Here is a 25,522-nt window from a genome sequence, read left to right on the forward strand (position 1 = left end):
CCTAGATGCAGTATAAGAGGTCACAGGAGGAGCATTTCCTTACTGAACTCACAGATGTTTGATTTATGGCTAAAGCGTGAGATCTAATGACCTTTCTCATTAGTTTATTTTCTTAGCTAACTTGAAAGCAAGCAGGCTGTCATAAGTGAAAATGAACAAGACTATGGAATGACATTCAAAGTACTTTTGATCTGTGAAACTGATAAATCCTGGATTTATGCAACAGTATAACACAAAAAGAAGAGTTGTGAAAACTATATAAAGTACAGTAAATAATGAAAAGTTCAACAAGCAACTGGAATCTTTGTCTTTTATACTTCTCTATATAATTCTTTCTGATAGTAACAACATGAATGAGGCAGAACATCAGGAGTGCGATGGCTCCTTGCCTTCCCGCTTCCTCATCTCAGCTAAGAGCTACAGAAACTCTGACACCAGAGGGCTTATAAACTAAGGTCCCAATCCTGTAAACAGTTATGTACGTGCTTCCCTTTATTATCCTGATTAGCTCAGTTGATTTCAATGGGATTATTCTCTGTAATAAAAAAATTAAGCAAGTGCATATGGGTTTACAGGATCAGGGCATAAGGCCTGTTTCTGCAAACATGGTAGTAAACACTAGACTTGGTAGTAAGTGTTTGCAGGATCTATCCCAGAAAAGGAAAATAAATTACATTTTCTAAAGATATCATCTGTGCAGGATTCTCACTCCTGGATCTTGTGCCTCCGGTGAAAGTCATTCAGGAAACTCCCCCAATTTAAAGATTTTGGCCCTCTGGGGCACTGTAGGCCAGTTTGAGGGTTTTGCTAATGGAACACTGATGTCCCAGCACACAGGTTTTTCTGGTGTGTTGGTACCTCAAAGACACATTTTTCCAACCAGTGCCCTTCTGGTTGCTTTGCACTGTAAGATGAACAGAGGTGCCTACAGGAATTCAGTGCCTTAATGTCTAAACAGCTCAGGGCATTTCCTGGTATTTCAGCAGCATTTCCTTGAATGCATGGCCTCACATTCCAGGATCCTATGGTTCCTTTTTTGGCAAGTCTCTCAGAGCAGTTCATGTTTGCTGACACATCACAATTGCATTAACTTTCCTCTTATACAAGATGAAGGGAAGCTACCTCCCAGGAAGTGCTGCTGAGGGATGTGTATGATGCAGGAATAATATTGAATTGTGGTGCTAAATTTTCACTTTGTGAGAACTGACATAAGGAGGCAACAGGGCACAGAACTTTGCGTCGTCATGTATAAAGGGGCTTCCCTCCTTGTCAGCAGGGCCAGCTCCAGGCACCAGCCTTCCAAGCAGGTGCTTGGGGCGGCAATCTGCAAGGGGCGGCAGTCCGTGTGTTTTTGTCACCCCAAACAGGGCACCGAATTGCCGCCGCGGATGGCGGGGCCAGTCCATGTGCCGTTAGGGCGGCACGCACGTTTCTGCGGCGGTGGCAATTCGGCGGCAGCTTCTATGTCCAGCTGCCCAGGGGGGCAATTCGGCGGCTTCTGTCTTCCGGTGCACGGACTGCCCCCACCGTCCACGGTGGCAATTCGGCACGCTGCTTCAGGCGGCAAAAACAGTAGAGCCAGCCCTGCTTGCCAGCATGACTGAACGATACTTTTGCATCCACTTTCTTTCCCCTCTCAAGAATGTGAGCTCTGGGGTGGATCCAGAGTTTTCTGGATATCAAGTTTTTCTTTCTGTGCCACCCTGCAATTAAAGTTACCTTTATCTCCATACGCCTGTAGCTAAAAGTGGTGGTCTATGCCTTATCAATGGTTTCTGGCTTTTAGAGTGTCTCAAATATTGGATACCCCCTAGAACTATGCAGGGGATCAATGAGATTAATGTCAAGTTCCTTCTTGGTGTTGGAAATCTTGGATTCTTTGTTTTAGGCAGAAGAATTTAAAGTGTGCTTTAGCCAATAGGTTCAATAGACAGAGGCAGAGGCAGTGTCAGTCTCCTTCCAGCCAGGGGCACATGTTCTACTGCTGAGCAGACAGGAGACAGCAGCTGTGACTCCTGCTGCCTCCAGCTCTGGATCCTTTCCCTTCCCCATACCAACTCTGAGGCTCTGCACAGCAGGAGGGGCGTGGGGCCAGGAAGGAGCAACACCATTTTTTCCTTCCCCTTTGTGGGAAGCAGACAGCTATGAGAGGGAGTCGCACACAAGGGGGAAGACCATTTTTGGTGGAGACAGGCACAAGATAAATGACTGTGTGGAGGGACGACATCTATGTGGGGGACTGGTGCCACTTAGCATGGGGAGTGACAGCCAACGGGAAGGATAGGGAGGAGAGGGGAGATGGGGCTGGCTATGAAGAGGTAAACCTAGGGGAGTACAACTGAGGAAAGTGGGACCTAGGTGAGGAGGAGCCTGGGGGAAGGTGGAGATACTGGGGATTGAAGAGGAACTTTGGAGGGATAAAAAAGTAAGATTTGGGAGAGAAACAATGGGAAACTGTGAGACAGGGAATCTCCTGAATGGAAAATTAGTGGGATCTTTGGGTGGACATCAGGGAAAAAGGTTAATTATTCGGGTGGGTGAACAGAGACAGAAGAGGAAGATTGGTACATGACAGGAAGGGAACTCTTTGGCGTGACAATGAGTAGACATGACAAATTGGCTTCCAAGGTGGGGGAAGAAAGCAAGGAGAAACCTGGAAATGTATTACTTTTCCTATAAAGAAGGCCTATACTGCTACTCACTAGAATTAAGTTAAGGACTGTTCATTTATCTTTTTCCCCCATCTTTGGCTAAAGCAAGCTGTCCTTTGCTCTCTTTATACTTTAACTTGACAGAATTCTATTTTTTTAAATAATTTCAGTCAATAATATCAATGTTTATTTTTAAGCATTTTTCCAATTTTTATTAATTTAAATTTTCATTGTTGCAGGAAATTATGAGGAGGTCAAACAATAACAATTATTTAATAACAGCAGATTTGAGATTCAAAGAGTTAAAGATTTATAAACCATTAAAACACAAATTATCATCATTTGTTAAAATATATAAAGTAAATATCCTCAAATCAACAAATCAGACCTGGTTTTACTATTCATTCACTAGTCCATTTGTAACAAGCCTAATTCAGCAGTTTAAATCACTGAGTTTTGACTCTAAGTTTTCAAGCAGCATTTTGTAAAAAGGAGGACGACAACGACCCAGGGAATTATAGACAGGTCAGTCTAACTTCAAGATACCGGAGCAAATTATTAAACGATCAATTTGTAAGCATCTGTAGGACAATAGGGTTATAAGGAATAGTCAGCATGGATTTGTCATGAACAAATCCATGCCAAACCAACTTGATTTTCTTTTTTGATAGGATTACTGACCTAATGGATAGGGAGGAAGCAGTAGATATGATAAACCTTGATTTTAATAAGGCTTTTGACACAGTTCCACGTGACGTTCTCATAAGCAAACTAGGGAAATGTGGTCGAGATGAATTTACTACAAGGTGGGTGCACAACTGATTGAAAGACTGTACTGAAAGAGTAGTTATCAATGGTTTGCTGTTAAATTGGGAGAGCGTATCTAGTGATGTCCCGCAGGGCTCAGTCCTGGTCTGGTAATATTCAATATCTTCATTAATGACTTAGTTAATGGAGGAGAGATATGCTTATAAAATTTGCAGATAACACCAAGCTGGGATGGGTTGCAAGCACTTTGGAAGGCAAGTTTAAAATTCAAAAGGACCTTGACAAATCGGAGAATTGTTCTGAATTTAATAAGATGAAATTCAATAAAGACAAGTGAAAAGTACTTCACTTAGGAAGGAAAAGTTAAATGCACAACTACAAAATGGGGTATAATTGTCTAGGTGATGGAACTGCTGAAAAGGATTTGGGGGTTATAGTGGACCAAAAACTGCATATGAGTCATCAGTGTGATGCAGCTGCAAAAAAGGCTAGAATGATTCTGGGATGTAGTAACAAAAGTGTTATATGTAAGACACAGCAGGTAATTGTCCTGCTTTACTCAGCAGTGGTGAGGTCCCAGCTTGGAGTACTGTGTCCAATTCTGGGCACCATAATTTAGAAAGGATGTGGACAAATTGGAAAGAGTCCAGAGGAGAGCAACAAAAATAATAAAAGGTTTAGAAAAACTGACGTATGAGGAAAGGCTGAAAAAACTGGGAATGTTTAGTCTTGAGAAAAGAAGACTGAAGGAGGATCTGATAAGTTTTTCAACATGTTAAGGACTGTTATAAAGACGTCGCAGATCAATTTTTCTCCAGGTTCACTGAAGGTAGGACAAGAAGCAGTGGGATTAATCTGCAGCCAGGGAGGTTTACATTAGATATTAAGAAAAACTTTCTAACGATAAGGATAGTTAAGCTCTGGAATAGGCTTTCAAGGTAGGTTGTGGAAATCCCCTTCATTGGAAGCTTTTAAAAACAAGTTGGACAAACATCTGTCAGTGATGATCTAGGTTTACTTGCTCCTGCCATGTGAAGGGGGCTGGACTTGATGATTTATCAAGGTGATTTCCAGCCCTAAATTTCTATGATTCTATGATTTTTCTTTTTTTGCCTATTTGTAATTTTTGGTTATTTATCAATGGAAATATTTTTCCATCGGTTTGTGTGTGTACAGTGAAATCAATGTTTACTGACATTTACCAATACAAGTCTAATCCTTCCAAGACTATTTATAATGCTAGGAAGTGACGGTAACTAGAAACTAACTACATAAAAAAGTAAAATTGATTAGTCTTTTTTCATTGACCAAGCTAGAGGTGAGCTTCAACGATTGCTCATATTGAATTGTATTTTACTAAGCAGGTAGTCCCATATAGTGAAGAACAATAAAGAAGTTTCAGTCTCTTTAATTAGGTGTTTTCTACTTTTATGAATCCAAATAAAATTTAGAAAAAAGTTTAAAAAATTAAGAGCATTGCAAATACCTCTATCAGCTGCAAATGTCAACCAAATACAGAAATAGATCAATAATGCTGTCCTCAAACATTTTTCTTCACCAGTAGTTGGAAGTATAGCAACAGATGTCACATCTCATCTCTTGAAATGAGCATTTAATATATAAAAGCGAAGGCCATGATACTTTAAAGATTTAAACACATATTTAACTTCATGCCCTGTGAGTCTTTCCATTGAAATCAATAGGACTACTCACACCATGTCAGATTAGAAGGTTAGGCATGTGTGTAAATCTTCATCATTACTTTTTTCAATTTCAAAATGTTGCTATTTCATTTATAGCATTAACATATCATACACAGCATGCAGTTTTATTACATGTTAGTTCCTCCTCTATAATAGGTAAACTTTCACAATTATCATCAAACAAAACTTGGTGTTTTTCATATCTCAGAAGATTGGGTTAGACTACTGAGTTCCCCTAGCAGGTGAAACATGACAGGATTGTTTGTCAACTAAAATGCTATCATAATATTATATTCTTCATCCAAGTCTGGTCTATGCTTGTAGATGTCATAATTTGTATCGTGTCTTTCAGTTCATTTCATGTTTTCATTAAAAGTTGCTTCTCTTGTCTGAGAATTTACTCTTGTTAATTGCAACTACTTTATGACAGAATGATGCATACTACATATTTCACATGAACTGTTTTCTCTTTTCCATCTTAATTTTCTACACTAAGCATCTGTTATACCCAGAATTCAATGTATTCCACAATGCTGCAGCTGTGGATATTGCTCCAGAATCTCAGCTTTTTGTCTTTTTTTCAAAATTGCTTCAAGCCCTTATGATTTCCGAGCGAATCCTGAAAAGCTTGTTTTTCAAAGAGTAGCTGCTTACCACTTGTGAAAATCTGGTCCTTTACAGTGTCCCCAAATGGGCACCCAAATATTAAAATTTCAGCTGAAGTGACTTCCCCAAAGTCATACAAGATGTCAGTGGTAAAACTCCTCAGAACTTCTTAACTTTCAACCTGTGCTTGGTCCTCAAGTTTACAAATATAAGCAAGCTTTGGGTTCATTGTTCAATGAAACATAAAACCAGTTGGTTACAAACCTTTTGCATAGTGCTGTTATTCAAATACTTCTTATATGCCTGCACTGGTTAGCAGTACAGCAGCGTACACACCAGAGTGTGTTTGTGTGTGTATGTGTACCATTAATTTCCTTAACTAAGTCTTGATGATGCCTATTGGAAATAATTTCCCTAAAAAGTTTACTAATGTTTACCACATCTCAGCTACCCACTAATATTCCTTTATTAGTTAAAGGCCACTTGATATTGATTACATCCAAAATACAAGCATATACACACTTATACTTTATATTCTAGACTTAATACAGTTATAAGCATTGGCCAAATACCCACAACAAAATCAGGCTCAGGAGATACTGTCATATTATGGTGTAATTCCGGAAGGGTAAGGAACAGCTCTGACAAAGAAACTCCAAAAAACTTGCCCTTTATACACTATAATAAACAAGTGATGTCATGGCAGGTTATCAGACCTTAGCTAAAGCTGGATGAGGGCTAAACCCAGTTCTCTGCCCCAGTTAAAACAAGCAGTCCTAACTAACTACTGGACTAATTTCTTTATCATAAATTAAACAAACCTATCTAACCAATTATTTATTCTGCCTGGACCCCATTAAACCATGTTTTCTTTATTAGTATTACTTCAGCCCAAACCTTAAAGAAAATAATGCTGGTATTTCAAGGGACACTACAAATTTAATACAAACAATCCTTCTTTCTCATGATCTCCTTCTTTTTGATCATGTGCTTTGGGCCCATCACTCATGCTAACAACCAAACTCAATTTAAAACCATAGTTCACTCAGGCCCAGGAATATAGGCCTATGTTTCTATAATGCTTTCCAGAAACAATAGTAATAATTAATAAAATGCCTGGTTTAACTTTATATTAAAAGGACACATAGAGTACTGAAGTGGCAGCTAAAATGAGCACAAATGTATCAATTACTTACCTAAATTGAGCACTAAAACATTCAAAAACGTAAAAGAGTAGACACATACTATTAATTTTTGCTAAGTATGTGAGCATTAATATTTACCTTTAATACGGTGATTAAATCTTTGTGGGGTTTTTTTATTTAACAGAAGCTAAATTTGTCCAGCTCATCTGAAGGTAGCACAGTTGATATTGGACATCCTGAAGAAGAGCAACATGAAGCTGAACCCGAAGAAGCTACTGAGCCAGAGGCCTGTTTTACAGAAGGCGAGTGAAGCAAAATATAATCTGTACTGTTAAAAATATCAAGTAAAATGAAATATTTACTTACACTGTCTAATAATATTTATGGCTTGAAATATTTGCTATATTGTCAAACTTTAACACTAAATAATCATGAATTTTAGCAATGGTATGTTCAGTACATAATATACACTGAAGATAATACTGCTGATGTGGCTTTATAATGATTTTCAGATAACAAAGAATTGGGGACAATTATATCATATAAGCAAATTGCCATTATTCCCAAAAACAGAAGAAATCTGTTTATTTTTCTGAGGGTTCTGAATTAGCTCCAACTAGTGTAGTATTTAAAAATTGGAAACTGTCCTAATTAGGTAATAATAACACTTAGCACTCATTAAGCACTTTTCATAGCTAGCTCTCAGAGACAATTACAAAGCTGAATAAGGTTTTGTCTACACTAGCACTTTTGTCAGTAAAACTTTTGTCGGTCAGGGTTGTGAAAAAAACCACCCCGACCGACAAAAGTTTCACTGACGAAAGTGCTGGTGTGGACAGCGCTGTGTCAGCGGGATACGCTCTTCTGCTGACATAGCTACCACCACTTGTTGGGGGTGGTTTAATTATACTGTCGGGAGAACTCTCCCACCTACACAGGAGACCTTACAGTGGCACAGCTGCAGCGGTACAGCTGTGCTGCTGTAAGGTCTGTAGTGTAAACATAACCTTAGTGTATCAATAACAGCTACTCAGTCACTGGTAAATAAAAACTCCACAAAACTCCATCTTGGTTTAAATGCTGGCCAAGCCTTTATTTAAACAAATTGTCAAAAGGAGAAGAAATTCTCTTCACTTGCTACCTGGCAGAAAAAACAGTCCATTCCACTCATTGGCCTTTCATGCTCAACTCCACTGAACACTTTATGGGCCATGAAATAAATAGTGTTATGAACTGGGTGCAATCTTGTTAGGGGCAGAGTCAAAACTTTGTTCAAACTGATGTGTGAAACAGTCTTCATTTAAGATAATTGTAAGAGACAGTTAAGGGGATGCACCTAAAACAAGGCTTAAGAGACTCTGCCCAGAAGCTAGCACCATATGGGTGGAGGATTCTGCTGAGTATTGTGATTAGGGGTGGAGAAGGGGCAGGAGAGAGAGAACACACACAACCTGAGAACAGACAAGAAAAGACGGAGGAAGAGACAGAAATCAAGAAAGCCAAGCAATAGCCTGTAAGACTAGAGAGAGAGAGCCTTTTGGATCTCTTGGCTAACGAGCTATAAACTAAGAAACTACTCCTTTTGTTATTGGTTCCTTCAGCATTCGGAGAAAAAAGCCTTTGTATGTTCCTTATAAATAAACAAGATTGCATCAGAAAGAATACCAGACACTATTTCTGCTTCCAACTGGAACATCCCCCAGGTTCTGAAATTTGACAAGCCACTCAGGTCAAAAAGAGGCCACAATAGGATATAGACCCTTAAATACAAATTCACCATTAAACTCTTTCCTTGTGAGAAAACTGGGTCCCAGGCAAGAGGTGCCATCAGTTTATGCATAGTGATAAGCTTTTCTCTTCAACCTGATTTCACCAGGATTCCTTTACTTCTTGGCACTCTGCTCCAATTTAGAGTAAGCTTCTAGGCGAAAATGCATCATAACTGCAAAGAACTCTTGCCAAAGGTGGAAAATCAGTGACTAGCTCATATCTCAGTGACTACAAAAGTTGCATCACTGACGGGACACATTACCCTAAGTTGTTATTGGCACTGAGTAGAGGACAACCATTCTTGCACCAGTTCACCACAGACTGGTCCACCATGGAGGGGAACTCTGATACTTCCTGAGGAATCCTATTTTTTGTGTGCCCTCAAAGTTGCTAAAAGGTTTTGGATCACCAGATGAGTGAAGATTAATGGAATCCATTTAGTGCATTCTGGTTCAGCCCATTGTGTGATTACTGGGTAAAAATCAACACTCACATAAGGGGATGCAACTCCATTACAGTCAGTTGAGTTGTACCTATCCGTGTCATCATTTGGCCCATTTTAGTTTTAAAAGCTGTCAATTGTAAAATTTCCAGGCCAGAAAGATTAATGAATAAGAGGAGAAAATCTGGAAACTCAGTGGGAGTTGCATGTGCTCAACAGCACTGAGAATAAGGCCATAGCTGTCTAAAGTTGGGCACCCATAATACAGAAGTCACTTTTGAAAATCTAAAAGTAAATTACTTATACAAGATCACATAGCAAATTAGTGGCACTGTTTAGACTAGACCTTCTACCCTTATTTTTGATTTTCACACCTATGGGTTACCCACAAAATATATTCATTCCCACCTTTAAATAAAACTGTCTATGCTAATCTTCATCAAAACTGGTAAAATAAATTAATTAAGATAATTTTCTAGATGGTACAGTTACATTTCATAGATACACATAATCTTAGATACATAACCTAATGCATTTTATATTTGATGATTACGTTGACCTTATGAGCTCTCCTAGAATAAAAGATAATGCTTACAAAGGTTTTTCAGTTGCTGTTCATTGTATCTTTGACAAGAAGTAGCTAGTCATGCAAAATGCCTGCAAAGCAATCCATTTTCTTTTTTTCTGCTTGAAGTATTAAGTAACATTCCTCTCAGATGAAGTGATGTACAAGAGAAAAAAAACAAAAAAGATGTTATCACAGTATGTTACAGGAGATTAACTGCACTGTAAAAGGATTTTTTTCACAACTGATGAGTGTTTTCCCTGTAAAACATACTTTTCTAAGAACATACATAGAACTATAAGGATTGTGAACACATTTTAAACACTTCATTCAACTTTTAAAATGTGTGAGTGAGTTTAATGCTTGTGAGAATGAGGGACTAACAGGGTCTACTTAACCCAGGGCAAATAGTTGATATGCAAGATTTAGTGACATAGCTCTTATTCTGTACTTCATTCCTAACTTGTAATTTCCTGCTTATCCCAGTCAATGGCCTCTCTTCGGGAGAGAGGTAGCAATACTGCCAAATTGAAAGGCAACTTTGTGACATATACAAATTGGGTGAAACTGCCAAATATAATTAATTTGTTGAATAAATCATTGTGCAGATATTGCTGGAAGTTTGTAGATTTTTATTTTTCTGGCAACTTGCTGATTTTATGATTATTTGGCCAAATTAGGGGCCCAACCTTCTACCCTTATGCACACTGTAATAGTACCTTATTGGAATCGGTAACATTGATTTCAGTGAAACTTCTCATGTAGTAAAGTATCTCTTAGCATGCTTAAGGTGGCAGAATCTGGCCCTAACTCGGTAATCTTGAATCATATTGCACATGTATGGAATTAATGATGCATTTCTGAATTCTGTTTATGAATTTTAGTTAAGAGTTTTTTTTAAAGTTATGGCAAAGAGGAGATAAACCTCCATCCTCCCTACGCTCCATTTGAGGGAGTAGGAATTTTTGATTTGGATCATTTGCAATCAACACCACAAGTATACAGTTATTATCTGATTTAAGAATAAGAACTTTTCATGGATTTTTTTAAAAGAAAAATAGAAATTCAGTTCCTGAATTCAGAATTGAAATGTGGTGGGTTTGTACAGGATTTTACCATCAATAATCTGTTTTCAAATCTTTTCTTACAAACTGCAGAAACCATAGTCTTGATTTGGAGACCAGAGGATGAAAGTTGTTATGGCCTTGATTCAGGAAAGCTGTCATTTCCTTCTTTACAGAATCTCTAAAATCAATCTTTTTTTTTCTTTTCATCAGCACCACTAAAATCCTTATCTATTCCCTGCTAATTTCTTACCTCAACTACTGCAAACTTTTCTTTGGCCTCTCTGTATCCTAGCTAGTCTTACTAGATTGTGCTCAAAATACATTCTGTTCCACCTCTCTGACTATCCTCTTCCACTCCTTTTACTGGCTTTCTCTCTGCTTTTTTTTCCAATTCAGACTTGTCATCTTCAAGGCAGTGACAGATTTGTTCAGTGCCTTGAAGATGACAAGTCTACATCTTTGCTTTAATTTCCTCCTAATCCTCCTCCCACTATGTAAAGGTCTCTTAAGGCAACATATGAAAGTACCATTTTTATCTTTCTTCCACTTTCATCACTGTAACTTCTTCCATGCCATCTCATATACCTGGAACTCCCCCCTTCTTCTTGTAAGCTGCTCATCATCCCTCTCTTCTTTCAGTCCTTCCTTAAATTGAACTTTCTCCAGTACCTTATCAGAATTAACTCCCCAGACCACGTTGTGAGCTCTTCAGGGCATGGATCATGTCTTACATTTGTGCCTGATCCTCACTAGAACATCTAGGTGCTACTGGAATGTAAATAATGTATTACAATAACTTATGTCCACACATAAGTGCACTAAAAAATATAAACCTGCTTGAAGTTTGACTGTATATTTGTACTAATTGTATTTAATTTGGCTTCTAAATTCTTTGTGGGAGGGACCATGTCTTCATCTGTTTGTGTAGTACTGAGCATAGTTAGCTCTCAGCAAAGTAGAAATACTTTCCCATTCTTTCATTTGATTTTAAATACCAATTGTCTTATTAACCACATTTGATTTTACTGCTTGAAAAATGGGCTTTGAAAGTATATTTCTCAGAGTTTAGATTTTCTTATAGCCATAAAGTACATGGAAATATAATTGCTGTACCACTAGTCAAAGAAATAATCAGATATTATCTCTTTAAGCATCACTTTTCTATTTTGCCTTCTCAAAATGTATGTTGCTTTACAGGCTGTGTACGAAGGTTCAAGTGCTGTCAAGTCAGCCTAGAAGAGGGGAGAGGAAAACAATGGTGGAATCTTAGGAAAACCTGCTTCAAGATAGTTGAACACAACTGGTTTGAGACTTTCATTGTCTTTATGATTCTCCTTAGTAGTGGTGCTCTGGTGAGTGACACCTGAAATAAGTGTAATGTTTCTGTGGGAAAATATTTTAAAATGTGGTTTATCAAACACAGTTTTTAGCATATTTTCCCCTGCAGATAAAAAAACAAATATGTTATCTTTAAACAGTAAGGGCCAAATGTTAATGCTTTGAATGCTAGTTAATGCTAGTGTTAATGCTTTGAATGTGAAAAGGGGGCAAAAGGAGTCCTCTTTCCACAGCATAGCCACATAGGCACAGTCATCATTCAGTGATTGGACTAGGGGATTCAAGGAGGTATTACTGAGACAGGTGGCTTGGGGGACCATCGAGTTGCAAACATAGTGCAATATATGGAAAAAGAGAAACATAATTAATGTATGATTTATTTGGGCTTGCTTCACCCCCAGTTTGTATCAGCATCTACCAGTATAACTCAGGGATGTCATTGCAGAAAATCTGCCTCCAGGTGGTACAAAGTCAGTGCAACTCCCTGCTCTTCTTGGAAAATCCAAGCTAGCCTGTACAGTTTAAACAGCCCCCTTACTCCTCCCACATACATACATCTTAATACTGTGGTGATATCAGTCAATGTGGATCTTTTCTAATTACTGTCTTCTAAGAACAAGAATTCTCATGAGTGCTTTTTTCTCCAAAGGAATCATAGACTCCCACTCATGTAGACTGAATAGCCACAGGAATGTCTCTAAAAATACAAACTACCAAACACCTTGTAAAACTTACCAAATAAGTGAGAACAAAATAAAGAGAAAATGTCATTAATATAAAATAGTAGCAATAAAAGAAGCACACCACAAAAATGCCATAAAAATATCCTGAATGCTCCTCATAAGGAAGGGGGGCAGAAAAGCTGAACTTCTGTAAAACCAAATCTGGATCCATATTCATTTGAGGAGTCTAAGCAGTCATGCTTTGCAATGTCTTTGGCCAGTCATTTAGATACAGTTCTCTAAAGCATGTTATTTGTTATGTTGGTTTCAAATAAAACAAAATCCAAGGCTTTTGTCTGGCATGAACTAAAGCCCATAAATACCATCCAGCTTGTGTTTTATTTAATACCAATATAACAATTTAATAAACAATTTTATACTGAACATGATATAAAAAATCGGTATTTTTACCTCTAGGACTTGATTCAAAGCACATTGAAGTCAATAAAAAGGCTCCTATTTACTTCAGTGAGCTTTGGATCAGTCTCCTAATGAATGGAGAAAGGAGGTCACTGGGAAGAACTCGCAAGAGAAGGACATGTTGGCAAGATGACTGGCTAAGATGAATTTCCACCACCATGTTTGGAAAAAATTCACATAATTTCACATAGTACTGTCACCTTATGCTTGTGAAACTTGCAGAACTATGAATCACTCACAAACCACCTAAGTTATTTATTTTCAGAAGATGATCCAGTGGGTAGGGTGCTAGTCAGACTTAGGAGATCTGGGTTGAATTTCTTGTTCTGCCACAACTTTCTTTGTGACTGTGGCCAAGTCACTTAAGGTATGTCTACATAGCAACTAGACACCTGTGCCTGATCCGTGCAAGTTGACTCAGGCGTGCGGGGCTCAGGCTGTGGGGCTGTTTCATTGCTGTGTAGACTTCCAGACTCAGGCTGCAGCCCGAGCTCTGGGACCCTTCTACCTTGCAGGATCCTAGAATCCAGGCTTGCCTAACACCCATGAGCGATAGGTGCTCATAATGCTTTTGAAAAACCCACTACGTGCTAAATATCTTTTAAAAACTAGCCTCTAGTCTTTTTGTGTCTTAGTTTCCCCATCTGGAAAATGGGGATAGTAGATAATAGTACTTCCTTACCTCATAAGGATATTGTGAAGATAAATTCATTAATGATCGTGAAGCAATCAGAGACTATAGTAATCACTATAGTAAACATATAAATACCATAGATAAATCAATCAACAGATAAGAATAAAACCTAATAGGCTGCATTCTATATGATTTACCTATGGACAAATACAGTACACAACCCTGTTTTTTATCTGAGAAAGAAAAGTAGGAGAAAGCTCAGGCCCCCCGACTTTGTATTTAGGGAGCGAATATTTCAGTTTTTTTATTTTCTTTGTCTTTGCAACCTAAACTACACACTATAACATTACTGAACACTAAACACATTTGAATATTTTTGTTTTTAGGCTTTTGAAGACATATATATAGAGCAGCGCAAGACTATCAAGACCATGCTGGAATATGCTGACAAGGTTTTCACTTACATCTTCATTCTGGAAATGCTGCTCAAGTGGGTGGCATATGGCTATCAAACATACTTCACTAATGCTTGGTGCTGGCTGGACTTCCTAATTGTTGATGTATGTGATCTATTTTCTAAGTATTCTTTTATATTTCTTTTACTGCCTTCTTTTTATAGAACTCATTAACGTAATATTTATACTCTTGATATTAGCCATGCCAAAATAATTTATATTTAATAAGCAAGGTATTGTAAGCAAAAATTCTTTAAAAGTCACATAGGAACTCAAGATTTGACCAGAATCCTGTAGTTCTTCAAATGCTGTCCAGATATATTCCACTATCAGTGCATGTGTGTTCTATGTGACCAAGATCGGAATCAGCTGGCCAGTAATGTCAGTTGGGCTGACATTACTGCACCCTAAGGGCTGGTCTACACTACCGCTTAAGTCGATGTAACTTAAGTCATTCAGTGGTGTGAAAAAGACACCTCCCCCAAGCATTGTAAGTTACATCTACCTAAGCACTATCCACACCACACTATGTCAGTGGGAGACACTCTTCCGCTGACATAATTTCTGCCTCTTGTGGAGGTGGAGTAATTATGCCAACTGGACAGTGCTCTCCCGTCAGTACAGCACATCTTCAGAAGACATGCTACAGCGGTGCAGCTGCATCTGTGCAGCTTTACTGATGTAGTGCGGGAGGGTAGACTTGCCCTAAATGTCCTTGTGCATCTCACCAATGCCATAAAAGATGAAGCAGCAGCTTCTGTCACTCAGTTACTTTTTACTGCCCGTGGCTGCAGAATAGAACTCCACAGTTCTAAAATAGAACAGAATAGAATTCCATGAACTCTTGCACCTTTTTCCTAAAATTTTGTGTAAATATTTGTATATGATAGAGTGTGTAGGTTTAATGTGCTAGGATTGCTTGCCCATTGGTATTTTTTTCATAGTGAGCTATTTTGTTTTATTTTTGACAAGAGAAGAATTTTCTCAGTACCATGACTTAGCCATGTCTGAGCCTAAATTCCCAGGATTTAAGAGCTATCCCTTGGAATGATGACTGCACTAAATGCCTTTTCTACCTCAGGAAGAGTCATATCCCCAGTAAATGCTCTATTTGTAAGTCCTATTCCAAAGGGACTCAAGAGGGAAAAGAAGAGCACCTTAAGCTATTCTTGTTAGACTGCTTCATGCAGGTAGTTTAGACCATTGTGGGTCAGCAGCTGTCTCCTGAACCCCATCTTCTAAGACTGCCATGACTACTGATTGAGATAGGACTGAGTGATCCTCAGAGAAAAAAGGAGCATTGCTTCTCTGGAAACATAAGGACATATCCACATTGGAAATCCCAGCAAAAATAAATCACCTCCTCACTTCCATTTGAGGGGGTCTTCATGGCCCGAATCATGTACTGGAGCACTGAGGAAACACAGTACAGCATCCTTGGCACAGCCTCAAGGATCAAGATTGATTGGGTTGAGTACTAAGTCCATGGTACCGATTTCTGCCCCAGCACTGCTCACTTTGGCGTCAATCCCTTTGGCATCAGTTTTTACAGTACTGCTCATCTTGATGCTGGCTAGTTTGGGACTATTCATTTTGGCACCATCCACCCCAGTGACGCCCACTTCCACACCAAGGTTTATGGCATCATCACTCTCTGTACCGAGGATCTTTGCTGTACCAGAAGATCTGCAAATGATGGAGGAGACTGAGGAATTAATTCAGGGAAATCCATGACCAGTGTTATACAGAAGTTCAGAATAGATTATCATAGTGGTTCCTTTACAATGTGTGAATCTGTGGGCATGTCTATGCTGTCCTGTTTTCAGTGTCCATGTGGGAGAGTTACAGCTCAGGACTTTGGTGCACGCTGCTATTCACACTCCCTTAGTCCGAATTGAAGGGCAGTGTAGACATGCCCTGTGGGTCTCCACTGCTTTCTATTGTGCTGAATATTTCCCCCATGAAACTAACTGTGACTGCTATTGTGGTACCAAGTGCCTCTGCAGCACCAGCTAACACTGTGTTGTGATGCATTCAGGTACCCCAGATAGCGTAGCCTCTCTTCTGGATAAGAAATGTTCCTTCTCCTCGTGTGATTCTCATCAAAAATGGTGACGGATCCCCGATATATTCCACAAGAGCCCCTTATGAATCAGAAAGAGGATCGAGAGCTTCCTACATAACCCAGTCATATAGGGGTTATCTAAACAGGCATATGTCTTAGCACCCTCCTCCCTAGCCCCCCAGGTCCTTATCTATATAATAGTCCTGTCCCTATTGGACTCTTTAGGGCTCATACCACATGAGACAACCTTCATCAGTACAGCTTCCTAGGGTGACAACCTCCTCCCCTGAGCCCCCCCAGATACTTGTCTCAGGTAGCAATTCATTAGCTGGAATCACTAGAACTGTCTTAAGAGAAGCACGCTCAAATGGAGAAACAAACCATACCAGCTGCTATATCTTCCTCATCCCTGGATGAGGCAGTTGTTCCATCTGTACAGTACTATGTCACCCAGATGATTACAGGAACTTTCAAGAGTTGCTCACATGTATAGCTGTTTCTCTAGAAATCCCAGTGATGATGGTAGAGGAGAGTTCCAAAGACATTTAAACATGAACATGGGGGATGGATAGCTCAGTGGTTTGAGCATTGGCCTGCTAAACCCAGGGTTGTGAGTTCAATCCTTGAGGGGGCCACTTAGGGATCTGGGGCAAAATCAGTACTTGGTCCTGCTAGTGAAGGCCCCAATGGACTCGATGATCTTTCAGCTCTATGAGCTAGGTATATCTCCATATATTTTCTTCTCACAGCGCACAGTCAACTTGTGGAACTCCTTGCCTGAGGAGGTTGTTAAGGCTAGGACTATAACAGCGTTTAAAAGAGATCTGGATAAATTCATGGAAGTTAAGTCCATTAATGGCTATTAGCCAGGATAGGTAAGGAATGGTGTCCCTAGCCTCTGTTTGTCAGAGCGTGGAGATGGATGGCAGGAGAGAGATCACTTGATCATTACCTGTTAGGTTCACTCCCTCTGGGGCGCCTGGCATTGGCCACTGTCAGTAGACAGGATACTGGGCTAGATGGACCTTTGGTCTGACCCAGTATGGCCGTTCTTATGTTCTTATACTCCATACCTCTTTACATGGTTGTCTGGCATTACCTATTAATGAAGCCTTATTAGAGTCAGTAAAGCTTATCTGGCAGACCCTAGCATCAGTAACACTGATCTTTAAGGAGACAGGTAAAAGGTACCAGGTCCCATTCACCAGCTTTGAGTAATCTGTTCACTCATCCAATATTTGGTTCTTATGGCAGACCCTCCATATTCGGTGTTCCATAGGGACATGGTTACCCTTAGGTCCCATCCCAAATTCTTATCTGAGGTAGTAACAGTTTTTCACATGAACCAAATGATCCATTTACCAGTTTTCTTCCCGAAACTACATTCTAATCAGGAAGAGGCCAGACAAGACACTCTGCATGTCCTTAGGGCATTATCATTCGAACTGCATAGAACCAAGCCATTTCGAGTTTCCCCAAGACTCTTTGTTGCATTTGCAGACAGATTGAAGGCCCAGGCCATATCAACCCAGAGACTTTCTAAATGATGTCTACCTGCCTTAAATCCTGTTATGAGTTATCCATTTTAGATACCCCCAGTGTATCCTCCTTCCTTATATTGCATCATTGCTTGTGAGTCACCAAGAGTAGAATATATATGCACAAACTCTCAAAAAAAAACAGTTACTTACCTTACACTAACTGTGGTTCTTTGAGGTATATGCTGTCAATATGTATTCCATGACCCACCTTCCTTCCATACTACCATGGAATCCTTTAACCTCTGGATTCTGTATTGGTGAAGGAACAGAGTGGTGGTTGGGGCTGTTTCCCTTTTATGCCCTCAGCACAGGGCATGAGGACACTCAGCCCCAGGACACTGCTGGGCAAAAGATTCTTATCTCAAACATAAGGGACGCATGTGCAAGTAGAGTACATATATATGGACAACATGCCTTGAAGAGCCACAGCTAATGTAAGGTTAGGTAAGTAACCAGTTCTTCTTATTATTTAGTTGTATTTTGCTTCTGTCTTTATACTTTTTCCTACTTTTTGATATTGTGCAAGTTGAGTGGTTAGAATTTGCATTTGTTGTTATTAATATTTTAATAATATTTCAACTTGTATTTGATATAATTGCTGTTACATGACCATTTAAAAGCATCAGTTTATTCTGAGTACAGACTAATGATTCAGTCATCTATAATGTATATACATCACAGGGGAAAGGAAAATGCAGTCTGAAATGCTCTTTAACACACCTTCTGACCATTGAGTAGCATCAAAACCTTTAGATGATGATAGCACATCCACCAAATTCCAAGGGCTATGAAGTAATTGCTTAGGATGTGCACAGCTGCTAAATGGATTGGGCATGCAGTTACAACATATGAAGGAGCTACATCTTACAATGTAATAGATTGTGAAATCCTAGATCTCCTCTTAAATTTGTCCAAAATCCTTAATTAGTGCTGTGGGAAAATGAAAGCCTTCTTGATGCATTCCTTACTCAGAGTAAAATGAGTTACTGGAGAACACTGAAGCCATATTGCTGCAATATAGAAGGAAATATTCTACCTCCCGCCCCGCTTTTTGCCATTTTTTGAACCTGCACAACATGTTATATTTTTAATAAAGTTGATTATGATCATTGTGGGTGAAGTCCTAGCTCCATTGAAGTAAATGGGAGTTTTGCACTGACTTCAGTGGAACAGAACAGAAAAGATATTAACATACTTTCCTAAAAATAAAAACATTCGATATCTGAACTTCCATTGCACAAGTGCCAACATGTAGCTACAGAGCGGCTATGTAGGGAACAAAGACTACACCTGTAGTACAGGTGCAGCAACTTCAATAAGCCCTTCAGTCCAAATCCATCATCGAACTCATGATGTCTGTGTTTGAAATTAGGCAAGATGAGTTAATTCTTCCCTTCAAGGGTTGCTAACTTTTCCAATCCTGCTGTGCTATGCTGTGTAATGCTATGATGGATCATGGGCAGGAGAGATCAATCCTTTATTTATTGATCCTGTGTTATTTACAGCATTATATATTAATAGGTTAATTTAATACATTGAAGTACACTAGCCCTCATCCTGCAAGCATATATGTTGCAATTACTCATGAACTAGTGGCCCTCCAACTATGCTGTTTTAGGGCGTTGTCACCTAAGCACATACACACAATTCAGCAAAAAAAAATTAATTTTAGATTGAAAACATTTTGTATGTGGGGTACAAATGTGTTGCACTGTTATCCTGGGGTTTTAGTTCTATGTACACGTTTGCTTCTAGTGAGAGTATCTTGTATTCTAATAGTGGTAAGTATGTCTTCCTTGGTAAGCAAGCTGGGATTTTTTTACATACATTTAATTTGCATATGTTAACTGATAATGCGTTTGTGGGATAATATTGTACCCCATGAACATGTGTGTTACGATAACTCATGAACTAGTGACCATCCAAGTAGGCTGTTTTAGGACCGTGCATATGCTAATTGATAATGCCTTGCAGTGACGGTGGTTGCTGCATACAGTCATCCTAAGGTAGAAGGTACTTCAAGGATGTTGGTTCCTTCAAATCTGGGCTTGTTAGGTATTCTCAACAGAGTGGACTGATGCTGGATATCTTTGCTTGACACTCATAAGAGGCTTTTCTGTCTAGTTATTGTGCTCCAAATACTGCAGACTCAGGAGACTCTTAAGGGGATTTTTTTGTGTTGCACAATTCAAGATGGTGAACAAATGGGCACAATATTCTATTTCCGACCTTATAAAAATGATTTTTGATGATAGTGACTTTGTGTCAGATTGTGTTGAGAGTTGCTCTGAGAAGGAAGACTATGTGTCTGTGATTGTTCATCAAGTTCGTCTTCAGACAATGAGCTTTTATCCAGGCAAGAATGAATATCTAGAACCCTGAGCATGGACTCAGAGGACACATGCCTGGAAAGGGGTATGGCAGAAGGGGATACAGGAATAAAATACTATTTCAATACCATTACCCAAAACTCCTACCTCAGAACCACTGCTCTGATTATGTGCAGGAGGGAGATCAAGCCCACTCTTCAGCTTTGTAGCTACTGAAAACACACAAACTGATAAACAATTTTCCTTAGTGTATTTAAACTCTTGCTGTATCTGCCATAGGCCCCCCAGCATGACCTTGAAATCAGTTAAGATTTTTTGATTTCAGAAATGTCAGTAAACATTTTACCAATAAGCTTTCCCAGCCTTATACATTGTTCATGACCAGGGGCAGTGTGTGATGAAAAGTTTGCATTTGATTCAGCAGATCCATCAAAAAGATCTGACAATCTAGGGGTAGATTTCAAACGAGAGTTAAAAAGTTCATCTACATCATTATCCTGGGGAAACTGACCTGGCCTTGATTCGGGCAACCTCCACATCAGTCTTTGTATAAGAGTTAGAACAAAGACCCGAAGGGCTCAGACCATATGGTGGTCATGATCTCCGGTCCTTACAAGATAGTATCTGACCTCCCACAAATCCATCCTCTTTGCTAGAAAGGGAGATATCAAATCCATAATTTTAGAGTGAGTGAGGGGATGGATGGGAGCACTTATGGTGGCGGCAGAGGCACCACGTCACCAAGATTTGTGGGCTTACTGTTGGGTTTTAACCATTGCTAGTAAATTTAGGTAATTCAGCCCAGCTCCTTCTGCCCTCAGACCACTCTTTCAGACTACAACCTTTTGCTATGATCTTATCCTAGGCACAAACACTTCAAATCTTCGCCCCAAAACGTTCCCCAATCAGTTCATATCTTCCAATCAAGAATAAACAAATCTACCATTGCCACCGCAGGCACCCAGCATTGTAAAGAGGGACCATGATTGCCCCCATGGGGGCCGCACCCCACTCCCCTGGTGCCCACTGCCTCCTACTGCCTCCAGCACTTCAGGGGTCCTGTTCCATGCACCCAGTAGCACACAGGAACCAGTCCTCAACAATCTGCCACTGCTCATGGCTGGCGGCTCCTCTCTCTCACTGCCATACCAGGCAAGTGGCAGGCTCCCCGCACAGGACCAGGACTCTGCACTGCTCCCTGGACTCTCTCCCAGTGCTGCCACCACCTCAGTATTGCAGACCCTGTCAGTCAGAACATCATTTGCGTCTCCTCTCCCAGGGCTTGGGAGTGCAAGCTGGGACAAGGCTACTACAGACAACTCTAAAGCATTGGAAGATAAAACTGGATTTTCAACGTATGTAATAAAGATCTCTTTCCTCAATCTGTTGCTTTACTGGACTTCTTTAAATAATTATTATTTTTGAGAGCTTTATATCATCATTGTTCAAGTACTCTTTTAGCATCTCTTCTCTCTACTTTAGAGCATGTAAGCCATGATCATGTCAACCTATAGAGCATGGAAAGTGAGCAAGTCAGGGAGAATGAATGGTCAGTGAAAAGAAGTGAATCAGCTGTGGGACTGATCTTTCATACCAATTTACAGAGGATCATTCTTGCTTCATCAGCTGTTGATCAATAATATTGTAAATTCTGAACAGATTTCTATCATTTCCCTATTGACTGTGGCTCTCAAATACAATCAAATGGCCATTATCAACACTATAATGGCTCAAAGAATGTTCTAAAAATTTTAATGTGTAAGAGTAAGATCAGTACCTAGACTGACAAACAGTGTAGATTCACTTTAATTTCCTCTGTAGGGATTTTTTTGTGTATGAGAATTTTTGTTTTCCTTCAAATCTTAGTGTATCACAAACAAGATATGAGAATACAAAATATTTATGCTTCCTTGTATCAGCCAGTATTCATCAATGGGTATATTATGGCATTATTCCCCTATTTCTCCTTTAATTCCTTTATGCTACTCCTTCCTTTTTCTCCTACTTTTTTCCTTAATTTAAAAGATTTTCTCCAGGCTACAGAAAGATTTCTGAAGAAAGTACTCCAACTTAGATTCTACTTGAGAAGGCTGTAATGCACATCTATGGGATATATAGTGGTATGTACAAAATGAGTAATTTTTGCTTTTTTGTTTTTTATGTAGGTCTCCTTGGTTAGCTTAACAGCGAATGCATTAGGTTACTCGGAACTTGGTGCCATTAAGTCCCTTAGGACACTAAGAGCTTTGAGACCTCTGAGAGCCTTGTCACGATTTGAAGGGATGCGGGTAAGACAAAATGAAAGAACCTGAAATAATGCATGCCTAAAAAGAAACAATGCATGCAGAATAAGGAATGACAAATCCATGCAGAAAGGCTGTACTATCGTCCTATCTACTGAGTATCTAAAAGATAAGCAAAAGGCTTTATCAGCTCACCTAAATCCATATGCAATATCATACTTTAGTTGTGTTCATTCCAGTTACTTTACTTTCTAGCCAATCTCAGGAGTTTTTCTTTAAGGATACAGAAATAATCAGCGAAATAAATATATTAACTCTTAATGGATTTTCTAAAAATGAGTTCAAGATGAATGGATTTTGTACAATTTGGTGCTGATAAACATACCACAAGGTTTCTACAAGAATCTGATTCAGCACCAGTTTAAAAAAGTACCTTCCTTGTTACAAATTCAGATCTTTTATATTTTCATTAAAAATAAAGCTCCAAATTCAGCTTTGTTGTAACTGTTGAAGTTCACTCGATCGCACCAGCGTTGAATTTGGCCGAGTTAGTAGTTTTACATCTATTTCTGTCAGTGGCTGATGGACACATGAGAAAAAATATGAATTATTTTCAGGATTATTTTTCTTGATGAGATAATTTATTGTAAAATAACTATTCTGTTGACTCCAGGAAAAATCCAGTTATTCAGTACTACACACACATTATATTTAGTTCCTATTTTGAGTAAGTTAGAATCACTGTTCTCCATCTCACACAAGAAATGGTCTCTTTTTACTTAGCGTTTCCTTTGTCTACTATTTTCTGTTCCTTGTAGCTGCTGAATACAAACTAGCCCAATGTGCATGTCATTGAAATCTATTTAATTTTAAGAGAATGATTTTTCCACTTCATGGAAACATCAGCGGAAGCAGCTTTTTGATAATGTCAAAATCAGATCTAATTTAGTAAAATAGACAGTTTGCAATGTACTGTCTAAATTGTATTTAGATATACGGTAACTCCACACTAGTATCATGAAATCAAATTCAGATTGTTAGAATTGAGGTCCTCAAATTGTATCCATCACGTTACATATCTTTACTTCAGACTTCACAAGAAAAAACTATTAACTCAAACATGACTAGATTCATGAATTTCAGTTTCAGATGACCATGTCTTAATTTAACAAAGTCCTTAAAATTATAAATTTGTGAATTGATAAATTAGCCAAATGTAATAGGCTAAGAGCTGGGTCAAGTACTCCAGTGTTTCTTTTGTCTGCTTGCAGGAAATAGTAAATTTGGGGGGAGAAATTAAACCTCTTTGCTTTCTTGCATTGCATATACCTACAATGAACTGTGGCAAAACTGGCTGATTTTTGATTCAGCAAGTGTCTTTTTCGTTTTAAGATTTTTCACCACTTTCAAAAAGATGCAGAGTATTTTCTGGAAAGGAATGAAATTTATTCCACAAAGCCTCTGTAAATAAGAGACTGTTAACAGGTTCTCAGCTGGTGTAAATTGGTATGGTCCCATTGATTTTACTGGAACTGTGCCAATTTAAAGAAAAATCTGATATCAGAAATCTAGTTTAAATTATGATCCTATTTTTAGGAATGTCCTGTTTTCTATTTTAGTGAATTGGGAGAGTGTGAAAATTTCAACAAAAAGTTTTTTTTCAACCTTTTACCAAGTCAGTAAAATCCTAATGAATCCAATCCGTTCTGTTGGTTCTAATGTATACATTTCACTGTTCACTAATATTTGTCTATGATATGGTTATAGATTAACTTGGTTATTCTCTGTTGCAAATATTATTCCTTGTGCAGAGGGCTGGCACAAGGCCTGTGAGCCATTTAGGTAAATATAGGTCTGAAGTGTTCCATAGACTGTGCTAGCCCCATGCACAGGAATGAGTTTTGCCAGAATAAGAACATCTGAAATAGGATTCTGTTGTTGCATTGTATTCTGAGAAGTGTTTAATACTTCAAACCAATGAACTTCAAAAAAAAAAACTAACTCCACCCAGATGCTGGAAGGCAAAGTAAAGAATTGCTTTCATTTAAATTAAATCTCAGTCACAGATTTAGGGTTATGTTCACATCTCAATGCATGTAGATTAATGATGATTACCTGCAAACTAAGATTTGAATATACCCATTGCTTTTATTTTAAGTTTTTTATTACTCTTTGTAACATAATGCTCTTGCACTAGTTCTGAATTTGTATGCTATTTTAGATGTAGAAAATCAAATATACATTGCTTTGTCTAATTGGTTTAGGTAATAATAATGCATGTGTTTGTGTGTAGCTTCAATGAATAAAGCATGTTGTGCCGTGCTTGATTTCTGCATTAGAAAAGTAGTAGCAGGCAGAAGAAAATTTTTAAAAATTATCCACATTGCACTTTCAGTTTTGCATGTTTTATGCACATTTCTGGCTGATGGCTTTAAACATTTACCGTATTTCAAATTTCCAGTCCAATTTCTCAACATGTAAAATTAAATAACAGTAATTGATGTCTTAAATATACTCCTAAAATTCAAAAGATATTTCTGAGATTCCCTTATCAGGGAAATGATGTTGAGGCTTGAACACCTTATTTTTCAAGAGCACTCTAGACTTAAAAGAAAATTGACAGTATCACATACTGCTAAGTTATAAAGCGTAACACCAAGTGTTTCGGTCATTACAGATACCTAATTAATAATAAATTATATATTTCTATTTCATATAGGATAATCTTTCTTCAACTTGGATGGGGTGGAGCGCTGGTTCCTCCCCTCAACCCTTTATTATGGGTACTGTATTCTCCCCTTTGCTACCCTTAATCCTTTCACTGTGTCTAATTACTACATGGAGTGGGGCCAGAGGGGAGTGTTCTAATTTGAGTGTCCCAATAATATTATTATAGTTGATACTTCCATTCTACACCCCTCTTTTTAATTGCTTTGACCTTTCCCAAAAAATACCTTTGGGATTGAAATTTTTCATGTTTGATCTCACCAGAGAAATAAATTTCTGTGGAAACCTTCGTGAAAATCAGTTTAGCTATTTTGAGTTATCAGAGCTAGT

General features: G+C 38.6%; 1 protein-coding gene across 1 annotated transcript in view; it reads left to right on the forward strand.

The window, feature by feature from the left end:
* The window catches only part of LOC128845543 (sodium channel protein type 1 subunit alpha), a 177,588-nt gene that overhangs the window by 113,095 nt on the left and 38,971 nt on the right, over window positions 1-25,522 (forward strand). The window contains exons 18-21 of the mRNA XM_054044345.1: window positions 7,058-7,175; window positions 11,915-12,069; window positions 14,218-14,391; window positions 22,388-22,510. Of these exons, the coding sequence (XP_053900320.1) occupies window positions 7,058-7,175; window positions 11,915-12,069; window positions 14,218-14,391; window positions 22,388-22,510 (570 nt within the window). The remainder of the gene's footprint in view (window positions 1-7,057; window positions 7,176-11,914; window positions 12,070-14,217; window positions 14,392-22,387; window positions 22,511-25,522) is intronic.

Source organism: Malaclemys terrapin, chromosome 11 (genome assembly GCF_027887155.1).
Source record: "Malaclemys terrapin pileata isolate rMalTer1 chromosome 11, rMalTer1.hap1, whole genome shotgun sequence".
Lineage (NCBI taxonomy): Eukaryota > Metazoa > Chordata > Testudines > Emydidae > Malaclemys > Malaclemys terrapin.